The sequence below is a fragment of the Zootermopsis nevadensis genome, unplaced genomic scaffold (assembly GCF_977971745.1).
Source record: "Zootermopsis nevadensis isolate Lab colony 2312 unplaced genomic scaffold, Znev_1.0 Znev_ptg000011l, whole genome shotgun sequence".
Lineage (NCBI taxonomy): Eukaryota > Metazoa > Arthropoda > Insecta > Blattodea > Termopsidae > Zootermopsis > Zootermopsis nevadensis.
The window spans coordinates 4,326,918-4,344,874 of NW_028259143.1; the positions used below are offsets into that span (position 1 = coordinate 4,326,918).

General features: G+C 35.5%; 1 protein-coding gene across 1 annotated transcript; it reads left to right on the forward strand.

Moving 5' to 3' along the window:
• Positions 1-1,389: 1,389 nt before the first annotated feature.
• On the forward strand, positions 1,390-17,849 carry LOC147874033 (muscle-specific protein 300 kDa-like). The gene is made up of 17 exons (XM_087347120.1): positions 1,390-1,693; positions 2,131-2,457; positions 2,874-3,091; positions 3,496-3,802; positions 4,634-4,768; positions 4,876-5,021; positions 5,353-5,551; positions 5,826-6,164; positions 6,672-6,872; positions 7,543-7,779; positions 9,274-9,458; positions 11,313-11,484; positions 11,920-12,120; positions 12,849-12,983; positions 13,230-13,520; positions 14,992-15,056; positions 15,503-17,849. Exons 1-17 carry the CDS (start codon positions 1,526-1,528, stop codon positions 15,738-15,740), a joined length of 3,564 nt encoding a protein of 1,187 aa, XP_087203246.1. The 5' UTR covers positions 1,390-1,525; the 3' UTR covers positions 15,741-17,849.
• Positions 17,850-17,957: the final 108 nt, after the last annotated feature.

Consider the following 17,957-nt stretch of genomic DNA (forward strand, 5'->3'; position numbering starts at 1 on the left):
TACTTTGTGTATCGTTTGGCGTCCTTTACCTTCGCTTCAGTTGATCTTGAACCTTTCTTTACATCTCCTTGAACTTGTCTGTGGCCGATGTTTAAAGAAACAAATGAACAGGCTATGCCAACGCAATTGCCGGGTTAGTCCGTGAAAACTCCAATTCGGTGTCACGAATTGAACAGTTGTGGGCCGTGCGTGCTGCCGTGAGTTTTTGTAATTTTGCTGGAAAAATTATGTCTTTCTTGTCTACTACAGAGTTTGACGTCAGTGGAAGAATCAAATGAAAAGGATATAGAAAACCAGCTTGGAGCTCTGAGGAGTCATCTTCTGACTTTGGGTAAGACCGAAGGACAACTTCAGGTCTTGAAAGAAAAGAGTATAGAACTTGCCCCTGCAAAACCAGAAACATCAGTTGTTGAAATTCTGCAGGTATGCTAATCTCACTACATTTTCTGTCCAGAAATTGTTTGTTTTTTTAAATGCATTTTCCAATATTCGTGTTTTGTGTTGAAAAATTTTACGTGTGTGTACGTAGATGTCATGTGCTTGTGAATGATTTGATTTGAAGGTGGAATTAAGGTATCGCAGAACATGTTGTGCATCTAACTAATCTTTCTACCCTTGAAACTTGTGTTCAGAATTGATAAAATTTAATACCTGGAACCAATATGAAAATATATCGTACATGCTCTTGAAACAACTGTTAGAGACTTCACTGTGTCAGGCGTAGATATTTTATATCATGTACTTAATTTTAGTACAATGATTGTTTCAGTTATGGCAACAAGTTTTCAGAGAGACATTCCAGCAGTATCACCGCCTGTCTGCTCGTCTCGTCAAGAGTCATGACGGAGCTGCGGCCCTCAGGTTGTGGCAGGAGTACCTCCTCCATGTCCAGTCATTCCTCTCTGGATCTATTCCAGAGGACTACCACAGTTTAACAGAACATCAGCATCTGTGTGAGGTATGAAGAAATAGTAGACGTGGAAGTGCACAATTGTGTTTCGTGTGCACAAATAGGTTATGTTTGTTTCTGCCGCTCTTGTATAAATCACGCCAGCAAACCATTAATTCCAGAAGTAAGGCACGTGGCTTCAGACAATTTGATTGAGGTCTGTAAACCTAATACTGCTGGGGTGATTCATTTTTGCCTGTACTATGGAAACAATAAACTATTCAAATTCACTTTGATGCCACTTTCACAAACCTTAAATAGGAAGCAAGATAAAAAGGAAAACAAACATTGAATAGATACCAAAACAGTTCTTACATGTCACTACAGCATTAACTTCTTATGTTTCATATATATGATAAAATGTTAATGTAAATGGTCTTAGGTCTCTGTGCCTTCGTACTGATAAGATGGCTCTCTTTACAGGTGCACCAAAATCTCCTAACAAGTCAGCAGTCTGTACTTCTGTCTAAAAGTGATGACCCAGATGGTAATTTGGGTAGAGGATTGGTCGAGTTGTCTGTGGCCGAACAGTTTAACTCCTTGACAAATCTGCACAATGAGACATTGGCACGGATCATGGAGCGCCACGGAGAGGTCAGAGAGCGCCTGACTTCCTGGGACCGTTACCGCCAGGATCAAGCACGTTTGCTATGCTGGTTACGCGATACTGAACGGGAGCGAGGCAGACTCCAGTTACGCTACATTCACGCCAGACGAGTTCCGAAAGTGCTTCGAAGGATAGAGGTCAGTTCACATACAAGACCCTGTACATTTACAGGAGAATATAGATCGAGTACATAGATGACTCTCTTCTGGGATGTTGCACTCTGTGATCTGGTAGTTCACTGATTATTTTACAGGTGGCTACTGCCTCCATCATCATTACCCTGACGATGAAGGCAGTAAGTACCTCTGAAATGTTGGTAAACTTATACTAGATTACACAGCACAACATACTTGAAGACAGAAGACAGTCGTCTTCATTCTCGGCACTGTTAGAACTGGACGTTTCACATAGATAACATATGTTGATCAGTTTGGTAAATTACTGTGATCTAGAAGGATCTTGTAGGTTCTTAGTTACACATATATATATATTTCATGTTATGGTATCCTCATTAAAAACAAATAATAAATGTGGGATGAATTTGGATTTTACGGTCTTTTTCTCGTTCCAACAGTTTCTATTGGATAAGGTTCCTAATGGTGAATCTCAAGCCGAAAGTCTTCAAGAGCAGCAAAGCAAATTGCTTAATTTTTGTGACGACGCCCTCGCAACTTCAATCCGTATGGAGCATGCTGCCATCACACAGAGAATCAGCAACTTGCAGGCAGGGCTGGAAACATGGAAGGGTTTCTTGGAAAGAGTAGCTTCGCTCACTTCTACATTTGAAGATCAAGTGAATCACATTGAAAATGTATTCAAAGAAATACATGCAGCTGTTACAGAATCTGATGTTCTTCCACTGTCTCGTACTGGCATGCAAAATAGACTGGAAAATCTTAGGGTGAGTCTTAAAGACTGCTTTCCGTGTCATGTAGGTTCTTGGCTCGACATACTATGGCACTGCTGCGGTGTTGGGAAATTTATATTAGAACTTTCTTTACTATTTACCAGTCAGTAATACTGGTAAGTCGTTTGCACAGATGTGAGAGACATTCCTTGGTGTGTTTGGTTACTGAAAACTGGGACGGATATTTAATTTAAATTGATCTGAATAGCCAGTTTCAGTACTCCTGTGTCATAGTAGTTATTTTTCTTACAGCTTATTAAAGAAAATCTCATTGCTGATTCTTGCGAAAGTAATTTAATTAAAATAACAAGGATCTAAAAGGTGTAGATGATGGATGCAAAGATTTATTATATCATATACTGACAAGTTTTCATAATTTTTATGATCTTTATGGTTTGTATGAATTTCAGCTTTTGCGGTCTCGTTTAGTTGAACTGACTAGGGATCTGGAGGAATTAGGAGTAACACAGGAACAACTAAAAGAATGTGTGAATCCAGTGGACATGAAAACAATGAATCAGAAAGTATGGATACTGTGGCAGGGTCAAGGAGATCTGGATCACCATCTTGCTGTTCTTTGTCACCAACTTGAAGAGAAGCTGGCAATGAGGACAATGTTCGATAACAGGTAAGGTTAAGGTTTGTTTGAATTCATCGTTCACTCAGTAAGTATGTAATGCCCTTTAGATGGTCTGTGATGACCATTCTTTGCCTGTGATGTCATCTTTCACAAGTCAGGTATTCATCTGGCGAAGTGTAAGAGGTTGTAGAAGGTGATCAGATAAGTTCAGGCATTCAAAAATAACGAAATTTGAGAAAATGATCAAAATATTTGAAAATATTGCAGTATTTGAGAGAAAATCTATGGAATTTTAAGTGAAAAACCAAAATAGTTATTGTCTCCTATGGGATTTGCATGGTTTTTAAGAACGGATACTGATATGGGACTTAACACGTCTGTATGTAAATATGTTTTTTTATCATATAAACAAATCTGGAGACATTTAATAGAGGAATGAACTTTTCTTATAGGCAGTCCAGGTTCCTTGTTTGGGTCTCTGATGTAGAGTTAAGGGTGGATCAAGGAAGTGCAGCGGGAGATGCTGAGGAGGTGCTGCGTCGGCTGGAAACTGAACTTCAATCTGAAATTTCACTGAAGAACCGAGAAGTTGACTGGCTCCTTCACACAGGATCAGAGCTGGCACAAGCGTGTACAGGAGAAACAGAGATTGAGGAGAGGAAGGAAATCGAAAGCAAAGTTCAGCAAGTTTGTGATGTTTGGGATCAATTGCAGAACCTGAGGAAGTCTAGAGCAAACAAACTTCATGATATCCTTCAGGTAAACTTGTTCATCAAACTTTCAAGTCTTAGACCATTCCCTGATTAAATACAAAACAAGTATGACAAAAGTGAAAGTAAAAGACAGCTCACGCTGATATCTACAAACAATATTCTACTCTAAAAAATAACTTTAGTTCTATATCTTTAAATTTGATGCTAAACTTTGGAAGTAAAACTTAAACTGTTCATCAGAAAGGAACTTTAAATACTTACCATTTATATTTATATTTTGCATAGGTTAGAAGTACATAACTACGTTTGTGAGCAGGAATTTTGCCTTCACATGGGAACATTGTTTCTTATCAGTAAACTGTATGTACAGGTTATCAACTTACATCACCTGGAAAGAAGTCATTGGTCCATGAAGCCGCCACATGAATTTGTTCATCAGATGTGTTTTACTTGATCTGAGGACAGTAATTTAATGAAGGGCCTTGCATACATTTGGCCATAATCAAATATTTTGAATCTATTTTGCTTAAATGCATCAAACATTGCTACTTTTATGTCCTAATAACATTGCATATTTCTCTTTTTATACCAGTAAAGTGGTTTTTATTTATCTAAGTTTAATTTTTGTTCAGGTATGTGAGTTGTAGGACTTAAGATGTATGTGAACCTGCATTTGCATGATCTTCATGACACATTTGATTAAAATTCACAATTTGTTTAAAAATGAATGGTAATTCTCTTTCTTCCCTTGAATTTTATTTTGTTGTATGAGATTTGCTCTGTATTTGGTAGGGAATGGTACTTGTATTAACATGTTGGGTATTCTAGGAACAGTTTCTTCTAAGATAATTTGTTACAATTTTCATGTACTTTGCAGACGATGTCACAGCTTGAAACTCGGATAGCAGAGTTGCGGGCATGGCTGTGTCAGGTGGAAGCTCAACTTATTAAACCACTTGTGTTTGAAGCCTGTTCTAAAGAAGTTGTTGAGTCAAGAATACAAGAACATGAGGTAAGTACTTTTCAGACATTTGTTTTCCTGTTTTAACTCTTCTAAATTTTAATAAAAGTTACATAAAGTCATGTGAACTATATTTGATGTCCTATTACTTGTTTCAGGAACTGCAGAAGACAATTGAAAAACAGAGTGGTCATATTGCAGATGTACTGAACCTTTGTGAATTATTGTTGAGTGACACTGAATCCTGTAAAACGTCTGTTAACACTGAGTCAATCACAGTGGCGACAGAAGCACTAGAGAAGAGGTCTGTATACTGTATGAGTTAGTGTTTATATTTATGATATGACATAGTCATTGAGGATGAAACGTGATTTCATTCTCCAGAACAACATAATTAAAATTTGGTTTATGTTCATTTAACTGGAAAGGATCTGAGAGATTTGATTTATAAGTAAAGTACAAGAGCCACATTAAAATTCTTTTATGAGTGATTTTGGAATGTGAATATCAAGCTAGTTACAATGTATAATCTTTAAATCGTACATCTGTGTTTTAAACTTCAAACTGATTCCTTTATTCACTTGTGGCAAAATCAAGCCGAACAGTAGAATTTTATCTTTTTTGCTGTATTATAGGTGGAAGAACGTGTGTGGACTGGCAGCAGAAAAGAGGCGTCGAATTCTTGCCATTTGGACACTTCTTCAAGACCTTCTCAAACAGTGCCAAGAACATCAAGTGTGGTTAGATTATCAGGAACAAGTTCTCAAGGACATTGACAGCAGAAGAGAACAAAAGTCACAAGAAGAGATCCAAGATCTGATATCAAAAGTTGAGGTGAGAATATATGGTTTTGTTCTCTTTAAAATGTCCATTTAACATGCGGCACAAATCCATGATGCATTGCTACATTGATTTTGCTTACGTGCTCGTTTCCTCGCTCCCTCAGTACCTTGAGGCAAATTCCAGGATGCCAAATTAAATTACATTACTTTATTTGTTCATCCTCCATTTCATCTTACCATTTGTGTATCCTTTGTATATTCTATGATAAGTATGCCTGCAGTGAATGAACTTCATAAGGAATAGTAAACTTACTTTGTCTTCGTAGGCCTCATTGAAAGACATCGAGTCTCGTGGTCCAGCGCTCCAAATAGTGGATCAGACATACACAAAACTTGTAAAGGATAGCGGACTGGAATTGGAGAACCTGCAACAGCTAACATCTGCCATCCGTTCGATGTTGCTTCGTTGGCACCAGCTGACTCCGACTGCTGTTGCCATCATTCAGAAACTTCATGAGGAATTACAGGTGTATCGTGACTTTGTGACAGCTCATGGGAAAGCCATCGTGAGTCTTACACAAGTAGATGTTCGGCTGACGCAAATCCAGCATTTGGCTACTCCAGAACAAGTTGCAATGCCTAGGGAACGTTTACAGGAAATAGAGGTATGCTTCAGATATCTTTGTACATTTTTTCTAATACTAAAAGAGACAAAAACGTAAATTTAACTTATTTTAATGACTAATTTTAACTTTTCATTGTCTGTCGCTGTCAGGATGTATAATTGGTTTTTGCACATAAGGGTGATAACTTTTGAATGTTGTAGATGATTGAGAGTTTTAGAATATTCTTTCCATCCTCCACATCTGGAAAAGAGTACAAAAACAGAAGTTCATGGAAGTGATTGGGAAATGACTGGAAAGTCACCACTTCTAACTTATCATAAGATTTGAAGAGAAAATGTAGTTAAGTAGGGTAGAATCACACCAAATGTTTATGAGTTGAAGTACAAAGAGACAAATATGTTAAAGTAAAATTTGTGTAGATGAGAGAGATCTACCATATGGATCAGCATTTTTACTTCCTTAATTCTGTACTTGTTACTGATTTCTTGTTAATAAATATTGTCACCTCTTGTAATTGTGAATTTTTAAATGATGTTATTGCCACAGCAACTGGAGTTGGAGCTTGAAGCAAACAGTGGTCTGCTGCGGAATGCTGATGAACTGGGCCTTGTGGTAATGGAACGAAGCAGACCTGATGAAGTGCCAGCTATCCAAGAAATGATTGATGAGTATCAACTATTATGGAAAGACATTACGGCTCGGATTGTGATGTTAAAGGCCCGGTATCAAGATGAGGTTCAGAAAAAGGTTTGTTCTTTTAGCTAAAATCTTTAGTATTCAGTATACCTCATTCATTTAAGGTAAAACTGATTTCATCTATGGTAAATGAATCTGATAAAAATTATTAGGCTTTTTATTTTAGGTTTACAGACATTATGAAATGTACATGTAGTATTTTCAGCTTTTAATAGTACGTTTATTGCATTTTATTTTCTTATTATGTAATTTAATGGAGATTATAGGAAAACTGAATGTTTGCTCATGACTTTTATTCTGTTTGTGTTAATTCAGAATATGTTTCAGGTAGGGTAGACATTTAAATTGTGTACATTTTATCAATTTATATTTATAGCTTTAAAACTTTACATTTAATGTATGTTAGGTTAGGTTAGTAGAACTGCTAGGGATGGTTGTGGATGTGACACAGTTGATGGGATTCGAATGGGGTTCATTTGCAAGGAAAGATAATTTAGTGCAAAGAAAAGCTTTGCTTTTGATGTTTGACCACAGCAGGTTAATAAATTCTGTGCTTAGTGTTTGGTTCTGTGTCACTAATTGTAGAAAAATTAGAATTCTTACAGATTATTATTTTATAATGTTTATTATACAGATGGAGTGCTTGAGCAGTAAATATTTAAAATGTATATGTGAGAGCTCTTGTAATATCTATGAAACTCTTCTGTGGCCTTGTAAACAGGAATTGGATGAAGTGGATGAGTGTGTCCAGGTTGAGACACTGAAGTTTGAGCAGGACTCAGCAGTGCAAGTGGACACACTTCCTCCCCTGACGAAGCTTACGTCTCGGGACGCGTACTTGTACGAGCTCGAGACTGCCATCCAGGAATGTGCTGCAAACCTGGACTCTTTAGAAGATGCTCTTTCTTCTCCTGCCCCTCAGGAAGTCAGTACAGGTCACAGTTCTTCAACCCATATGGTAAGAATATGCTCATTTTGCTAATTCAGAAAATAATTAGTCTATCGAGATTTGAACCATTTCTCCAAAATGTAGAAGCTGGGGTATTTCAATAACTATACTGACTAGGCTATGGGCTGGATGACTGGGGTTCAATTCACAATGGCAGGATTTTTTCTTTGCTCTAGCTCTAGCACACGATTTCTAGTCCTTCAGATACTAGAGTTCTTTCCTCAGCAATAAAGAAGCCCAAAGCTGACCACTCACCTCCAGCTAATGCTGAGGTTAAGTGTGTGTGAAATAATCATTCTACTCTCCCATATGTCTGCATAGTATACTGGCTTAATTAAGCACCAGACTTTTTTTGTTTAACCATATCCAGATGAACTTTGTCCTTCCTATCTCACGTATTCTATCATATATTTACTGAGCCTCGGTGGAAGTAGAATGGCTGAATTGTGGAACTACCCACTTCTGAAATACCAGTACTGTTACTGTTGTGGAGTAAATGCCGTGCAGGATCTAGTACCTTCATTTCCAGTGACGTTTAGATTTGCTAGGAATGGTGCGAGGATGCGGATATTCTTGGTCTTGGCATAGTATTATTCCATTGTATTATATAATAATTATCTCATTTCCTGTCATATTTGTGGGTTTTTTGTGGTGTTGAAGTTTTGGGACTTCTCCAACATATGTCCTACTAGTTGGTTTATTTTTGGAATGTCGTGATTGCACAGTTGTAATAGTCATACTCTAAATTTATAAGCAGTTGATCATTCAGAAAATTAGATTGTTAGTAGAAAGTGTTTATAATGGGATTTGTGTTGTTACTGTAGTTTGAAAGGTCAGTTGTATTTTTGTAGGTTGTGATGCAATCTTCTATTCCAAAGATGGAGATGATTTCTTCTCTTCAGGGTAGAAGTTATTGAAGATGGAGAAAATATGTTCCCAAAAATGCCTACGTCATAACCTAGAAAACCACACTTGACATATTCATGATTGCAGTTTTGTGTCTTGTATTTGTATTAATGGAGACATCATAAAATGTAATAATGTATGCAAGTCTTTGTTCAGTCACAAAATCTTTTATGTATAGCATCAGACATTTTGCTACATCGCAGTATAGTACACCAGTTCTCCAAAATTCCTTGTCCTCCAAATCTAAATCTTGTGTTTAAAAGTATGGTATGTAAATTGCTAATGCAGTAAATAGAGAAGATTGCCCAGGGTAGCAATTCATGCTGATTTTGGTTAAGTATCTGAACTGAAAGTAGTTGTACAACTCATGCCCCACTGAACTGGGATAATTTTGTCTGAAAATGAAAATTCTGCATAATGCAACCCATTTAAAATTTTTATTGTCATGATTCTAGTTGGACTGGATATACCAGATGAAGTGATGCTCTACAGATTATGCTAACTCATGTTATTTAGTTGTAATGTTTCAGAACATTACAACTAAATAACTTGGATTTTTAACAATTTTAAGGATTAATACTGATGTTTCTTTTGCAGTCCAAGTTGATGGCCACATGTCAGTCATCAGTAGAACTTATCAATCATTTGAGTATGTTGTTGATTGAAGAAAGTCACGTATCTGAAGAATATGCCCGAGCAAGAGAAGTACGTGATCTTTCAGCACGGTATGAGCAGCTCTTATCACAAGCACGAGCCAGGGAACAACGTATGCGAGAAGCAAGGTTTGTGATTTTGAGTCACTGTTTTATGTATATGTTGCTTGTTCTTTGCAAAGCCTCTGTATTTGCCTGTGTAATTGCTAAAATTGAATATGATTACTAAAATTTATTCCTGTTACAACTACAAGTATCTCTTTAAATCTAATAATTTTTCCTCCTGTAATTTACATGGATTTTCTTCCTTTTCTGAGTGCGATTAACAATCTATAAATATCAAGTAACTACAAAATAATTTCTAATATCTAAATTCTGCTAGTAATTTTCGTATATTTCCCTTCATTTCAAATGACCTTTCACTGTCATTACAGGGCAACTTCCTGTATAAAAGGAGACATTAATTATGCTAGTTCATTATTATCTTGTCACATTAATAAATTTCAAACTTTAAACTGAGTTATCACTAAAATATATTTGAGGAATTATATTCCTGTTTAATTAATCTGTTGTCACCTAGTCTTGCTTCAATATGTTGCCAATTAATACACATTTTGTAGTTACTCTTAAAGTATAAGCTAATGTAAGTTGCTAGTTTGTGTTTTGGTGTTGGATCTTTAATGCCTCTGATTTCTTTCTTCTGCTTGGTTTTTTCAAGTAAACATGCCTTTTGTCCACAGGTCTTCCATTGCTGAAGCTTACTATTTTATCTGTGAACAGTTAAGTGACCATATTTTTTTACTAATTTATGTTTTAACTTATTGCAAGTAAAATCTGAAGTTAAGAGTTTAGCCCTCTCCACTTAATCTGTTGGCCGGGCATGTTGTTTTCCGCTCACCCCAGTCTAGTCCTGAGGTCAAGAATGAGTAGGAGCTATACTTTCTCTCCTTCATGCACCTCCATGGCATGTATTATGGCAACTTTACTCGTCTGTTAGGGAAGTTCTGATATTATAGATTCTTATTGTAGGAATATCAAATTAATATCATTTTAAATTCAAGCTTTCAGAGAAGTTACAGCAAAAGTTTGAGAGGGAAGGGTTAAACATTTATCTAATTGATTGGACTTCAATAATTGTAACTTCTAATTGTGTATTTTCTTGTGCAAATACAATAATCATCGTAGACATTTTTGTAATTTGGGTGTACAAAATAACAACAATATGTAGTGAAGGACTGCAAATTAAAGTAGGTAGGTAGACTAAGATATTTACACAAGAGGTTTCTTTTTAATAAAACATATAATTTGGCACGTTGTGAGACCAAAAATATGCTTTGACAACAAAAAAGTCCAAGTATTTGGTACTTTGAATGTAATCATGTGAAAATAAGAATGTTTTTTTTCTTAGGTATGCGAGAAAGGGATTTCATTTTGTATACAAACATTTTATTACGAACCTGTTGCCACTGTATTTCCCATGCTTTAAAATTTGCATGATTTGAGATAATACAGACTTGTAAAAGGAGTGTTTTGTTATTATATTTCACTCAGGCTTTGGCAAGAAGGAATGGTATGGGGATATTTTTATCACTTTGTTAATAAAGTTTTCAAATGTTATTCATTTGGCAAGCAAGCCAATACAGATATTTCTGGCACACAGACCATAAAATAGGACAGACACGATTTGTTGTTTCAAGTGATGAGGTGTCCACTTGGAAAGGGTTTGAAGTGGGAGATTGAAGTGTACCTGAGGAAATATAACGCTTACTTAATTGTTAGGTATGTTACTATAAAGAATAATACATACTTTATGTATACAAGTTTGTTTCAAACATTGGCACTGTTTTGGTTCAGTTTTGTATTGGGAAGGTTACAACAAATATGGCTTTGTAGAACTGTAGATTAATGCAATTAGTAATCTTAACACAAAGGTTACTGAACTAAATTTTCAGTGTTTGTAACTTTGTTTCTTGTGCTTTACAGTGAGAGTGCAAGACTAACATGTCCTCTGTGCTCACATAAAAATTGGCAACAGCTGGACAATGATTTGTGGCGACTGGAGCAGTGGCTCCAGTTTGCTGAGGGAACCCAGAGTGGCCAGACTGCCCCACCCACAAACATAGAACAGCTGGAGGACACTATTCAGGATCATAGGGTAGGTGGTGATCCTTTAGCTTCAGAACTTTTTTAAAGTAGGTACTTCGACCCAAAGTCAAACATTATTTATAACATTTCTCAAGACACATATTAGTACATGATAAAATGTATGTCTTATTAAGATGTACAATATATATTTTAAACATTTTTTTTATATTTCATATGTAATGAAATAGTTACTTTTTTTGAGGATGCTGTTTCACTTGTTCTGTTACAGGACACACTGTGATAGAATGAGATAGGAAAGAGTTCTTGCTTTGGAGAGGGTTCAGTAGTGGTAGGCAAAAATAGAAGTAATTTATTTCAGTTGCACAGAGAATTTCTTAGGTTGTTTTGGTATTTCTTAATCATGAAAAGGAAAGAACTTTGGTAAGTACTTTTTTCCTATTGTATCTATCCCCATAATAATAGGGTTTTATGTTGTTATGAACAGGAGTTTTTCATGGACTTGGAGAGTCACAGGAATATTGTTGTCGCGCTGAATATCGTTGGAACACATCTAGCCGATCACACTGAAGATGTGGAACGAGCAGGACAACTCCGAACAAGACTTGTGACAACAAACAGTCGGTGGGATGCAGTGTGTCGTGCAGCAGCTGCCTGGCAAACCCAACTACAAACTGCGCTTATGGAGGTAAGAAGGCTATTGTCTATTTTGGAAAAGTTATGTGAGCACAATTCCTGCATTGCAATTAATTGGATAGTTTAAGTGAGATGAGTGATTACTGTACCCAAGGTTTGAAAGAAATGTTGATGAACAAAGATAATTCGGTGTTTTACTGTGTCATTGTGCTTCTTGCATGTGCACTTCCATATCAAGATACATTTCTACCCCACATTGTCAGTTATTTAGGATGTTTAAGATGGAAGTGGCATTTACATTTTTCCAGTGATGAATTTTATGAGTAGACGAATGCAGTTGAATTTGATGTCATGCACACAAAAAAATGTTTTTTTAACAGATGCAAGTTCCTTTTGCTGTGGATTTTAACATTTTGCTCCTATTAACACAGTTGAATATAGTAAAATTATAAGGTGTTTGTCCCTTCTAATGTTGTCAAATGCAGTGAAATCTTTATTTAAAATTTAAATACTCCAAAAATAACTGAGCTGGTAACATCACACACTATTGTTTTTAATTGAGGCAAAGGGTTGAAAGATCATGTAGGGGCATATATCCAGTGTAGGTTTTGCTCTTATGCACTCCTAAAAGTGATGTATATACTTTGAGGAAATTAAGTATACATAGGGAAAGGCAGGAATTTAAAGTAACTATCTTTGGTTAATGTTGGTCAGTTACGTTGTTGTTTGTTTCCCCTATTCATTCTTCTCTTATATGTTTCTTTTTAATTCTTCCTTTAGAATCATGAATTCCACCAGATAATTGAGGAATTAGTGGCATGGCTTGAAAAGACAGAAAATGTGATTAGGCAAGCAGAACCTGTTGATCTTGCAGATGAAATAGAAGTTATAGAAGCGAAGTATAATAAATTCCGGGTAAGTACTCGTAGTTGTATGCTCCTGATTGCTGTGTTTATTAGAACATAAAGCATTTTAAAAATTATTTTCCAGTGCATTGCAGACAATTTTGAAACCCTCTTTATCTCACTTCATGTTTTTTCTTTAAACAATATAACATCATAAAATTGGAGGAAATTTTTATTACTTGAATACTGTTGGGTATTATAGAATTTAAAGCCATTTCATTTTTAACACTGATGATGATGATGATGATGCTAACAGGAATTGAGAAGTGATTTGGAACGATGTGAGCCAAGAGTCATGTCCCTCCAAGAGGCAGCTGATCAACTTCTCAGAAAATCTGAAGGTCCTGAAGGTGCTAGTAGTACTTGGTCTCGTCTGACAGACCTGCGACTGAAGCTGCAGTCTCTGCGTCGCCTTACTGGTGTCTACATCCTGAAGTTAGGTGCAGTTCTGGGTCGGAATACGTCTGAACTGGGGATGTCAATAGCAACAGCAGCTACCAGTGGACGCAGCACAGCTGCTACTTCCCTTATGAGTCTTTCACAAGAGGTGAGTATAGATCTGGTACATTTTAATGAGATGTGTACACAGTATAGTATTAAAATAACTTCCGTATATGAATATACTATCTTGAAACTGAAAGTCTTTATTATAAATCAGGTAGTGTTAAAAGCACCCACTGGTGAATTTGTGTATTTTAGGGATCCAGAAGTTTCGAACTTGTAAGTTAAAAGGTGATTCATTATATTTTACCACATAAATTTCATGTACCAAGTTACAGTAATTCATCAAACAAAAGTGCCTGATGTGGCTGTCATTTTTTTAAGAATTGAATAACTGTTGTGTTTTCAATTTCTTCACAGCTTTTCTGTGTATATTTTCATTATTAAGCCACAATTAATTATTAATTGTTATACTAAGTACTTTTTCTCTCCTTTTGATAACACATATTGATAGTAATATTTACTGTTATTCATTTTATTTGATGTACACATCACACTTTTGGTAAAATAGTGCGCTTACAATAAAGAGCCATGTGAGACACAGGTGACGGTCTAATCTTTTAACTCTTTCATCCATAATTTGTGTTGGTACAAAATGCCTAGTTTGAAGATATTTTCGCAATTTTATTTTTTTCCTTATATTTAATATAGGCAAAATCTCTTGCAAATCAACAGATGTCCTTGTACCCTCCTAGTAAAATTATTGTTGCATAAATGCAAGATCCAAAAGGCCATGAAGTTCGAATACTCGATAGTACATTTTCCACGAAGACTTGCTGCAAGCATGTGTCCTTCACATTATTGCAAGCTCTGCAGTAAAATATTTAATCTGCTTTATGAATCAAATGCCACATTCATGTTTTGTATTTGACCTTTTGCTTTTGTAATTATGTATTTACTGCATCTGTTGCATTTTCTGTATTTATTTAACTGGTATTTTGTTTCTGTTGTTTAATATTCCGATACAAATTCTTTAACCCATCAAAATGAATTCTTCTCAGGCTATAAGTCATGTAAGGTAGTTTAATGGAAGACAAGGATGAAGATGGTTCTCAGAATGTTGGTGTTTTCTCCATTAAACCACCTTACATGGCTGATAGCCATGAAAGCTTCGGATCATATGTCTTTGACCCATCATTATTATAAATAGTAGTTTTGAAATGTTTCATATCATGTTCAGTGATTAAATAGTTTTTATCACAAAGATACAGTGTTTAAATCCTGAATATCTTCTTGTGATTTCTCCGTTTGTTTTATAGTGTGTGGTACAGATTAATGTTTGGTTAAATATTTATTCTTTTCTGCATGTAATTCTGCTGAAGTGATTTATCAGTGTAATGTATAGAGATTGAGTAGAATTTCTATTAATCCACAAAATGCAGAGCACATTTCTGTAGATTAAACAGTGGTTGCATAGTGTCTATAGAGATTTGAATTTTTGTAGTTTTGTTTGTGTATTTTGATGGCACAGCCAGTATTTGATTTCTCATTCCCTCTTCCTCATCCTTTGTCCTCAGCTTCTGGATCAAGCTGCTCCTGGCCAGTTCGAAGGATCGGTCCATTCTGAAAAACAGCACACAAAGTAAATATTTCTTTACTACTTTAATTTTCAGTTTATTTGGTATTCCAGTTTTTTGTAAAGAGCATGGGCTGATTGGGAAGTTGTAAGTACTTCACAGCACAGCATCCATATTTTTACGTGGTATGGCATTTCAGCTTCAGTAATTTTGTTCACACTTTTAACTGCTTCAACAGAATAGTTTCAATTTAGTGTAGTGTAGTATATTCAACTATTGAAGCTTTTAACATGTTTGAACCCCCAAGGAAAATTGAAAAGGGAAGTGGATCAACAGTTTGCTGTTCATTTGCATTAATTTTTCTTCTGTTTAAAATATTTCCACCAAATGAAAGAATATTATTTAGATGACCACTGGCTCCAAAGGATTAAGAACTACTATGCAGTTTTTACATTCTAATTTTTAATTAAATTGTAATTTCATTTTAATTCAGCAACCTTGTGTTGTTTAGTGACAGCAGGGGCAACGAGCCAGACGATGTCGATACAACTGTCCTGGCTCGAGGTTATCGGTTCCTAGGGCGAGTGGTTCGAGCATCACTACCCATTCAGGCACTCATGTTACTACTTCTGGGAGTGGCAGCCCTTGTTCCGACAGGGGAAGAAGATTATTCTTGCATTCTGAGCAACAACTTTGCTCGCAGCCTCGAGCCTATGTTACGGTATCCCAATGGACCACCTCCTACATAAATATGAGCAGTTTCAGTATTTATGATTACAGTAACCAGTTGAGTAGAATGTATATTTGTCAAAAATCTCAGGCATTTTTAAATAAAGTTCCTGCCAGGAATCAGTCTCCTCACATTAACAAATCCCAGCAAGAACTTTGGTCTCAGTGGAGGTCGGTCACATACACAACAAAATTTGAGAGATTATATTAGTTCCAAGCAGCAAAGGCATGAAAACAGACAAAATATTGTAAAGTACACCAAGAGAAATGTTTCCTCTGTTTCATTACGAAAATGACTGCAAATCAATCTTTAAAAAATTATTCTATTGCTAGGTGTTACATCATCATCTCATATACTGTGTCCTTTTCTTTGAACCAAGAATGCAGTGTAGTAGATGATGTAATCGATCTCAAGGTTTTTCAACAAATGAACTGTCATGTCTGTAGTTTGGAAATTTCTGGCCTTTGTTGAAAAACATTAAACTATTTTTTTAGGAGTATTTAACATGAGCAGGATAAATTGAAAATGAAGCAAAGCTTATTGTCTCTATGATAAAACTTCTGCTTGCTTTTACAACAGAATGTATGACATGTATCATTATTAAGAAAATTATATAAAGAATGGTTTGTATGGAATAAATAAGCACATTGAATCAATTATGAAAAAGTACTTAATCACTGACTTGAAATGGTTGTGTTGACGAAGGGAATGAATGAGAAACTTGCGATTGAAATATACCATTTCTTGTATGCATTTATGTTATGAGATTTCCAATAAGTTTATAAACTTGTTTTTATTATGTATCTTATCTTTAGCAGCCATAAAGTTTTCCAAGAAAATGAATATATATATCCAATTTATGAATATGGTATGGATGCTCATTTATTCAAAACGAGTGAAGAGCGACCATGAGTGATATTGTATAAAATGCTAATGTGCAGTATGTAGGTAGGAAGTATGTACATATGACACACTGAAAAAAAAGACTCATAAAGATTTTTTAAGTATAATGTATAGATTGAGAGATGGTGAAATTTCTTCTTTTAATAATAACTTGTCTGTATATCAGGGGAAATTGTGAAACAGGTTTAAATTTTTTTAAACTTTATATAAAGAGATGGAGTGTATGGTTGCAGATGGGTTTTTAATCCAACATACCAGATTTAAAATCTCTTGAAGGCCAGAGGAGTGGAACACTCTGTTCTTTAAGGGACTTGTGATGCCTGGTTTTTGGAAATAACTGTTGTTTAACCTCGTATAGTCAGTTACAAGCTAACGTCCCATGGAAGCTCTCCAGCATGGGATGTGTCAGGCTTGTTGCTGTATGAGAAACTAAAAGTGAAATCAGTAATCAAAGTCAGGCTGATTGGAAAGTCCACTTTACATAATATTATTTCTCTGTTGAATATAAGTATTTTTATGTTTTAACTGAAGTTTATGACGCTGTTGTTTATGTTATGCAGGAAAGTGAAAAATTTCCTGATTTCGAAATGGTGCTATGAATAGCTTAAGTACACTTCTTTCTCAAGATGCCCTAAATTTAAAATGTGGGCTTGCATGATTATTAAATAAGGTATAAGGTACTAGAAGTCATGCAAATATATAAAATAAAGTAATTTGCCAATGGAAAAGGTGGTATATATTAAAAATATCAAATGAACGATTCTAGCATTTATGCTTGTTCATAATCTTACTCAAAAGCAGAAACATAGTTGAAGTACACTGTTCTGTTTGTTGAAATCAAATATTAAAAGCCAATCTGTCATGTTTGTCTCCTTTCAGAGTTGATGGACTGTTACTTTAACCACAATCATATAATACCTGTCAATGTTTTAATATTATAATGCATATTAATCTTTCTTTATTCTCTAATTAGTTCTCTATTCAGCCGAAGGCCTCGGAACAGCTTCATTCTTAATACCATATTTGGTACATTCAGGAGGAAGCTGTAGTTAATGCCTAACCTGAATTTAAAAGAAATGCTGTTCCCAGACCATGTCATTTCTTAGCTTTATTATATAATTATCTGCTTTATACCTGTGGCATCTTGTAGTTGTATTTTTATAAAGAAAGAGCTTAGCAGGTGTGTGGTATTTACATTTCAAGGAATAAATACATTGAATTTGAAGTGGTATTATTGCTGCCTTTCCTTTCCAGTCCTGGAAATAGTACCGAGGACAATATTTCGGGGTTGTGGCCGTCATTCCTGCAATCTCCTCATAAAATAAAACATTAG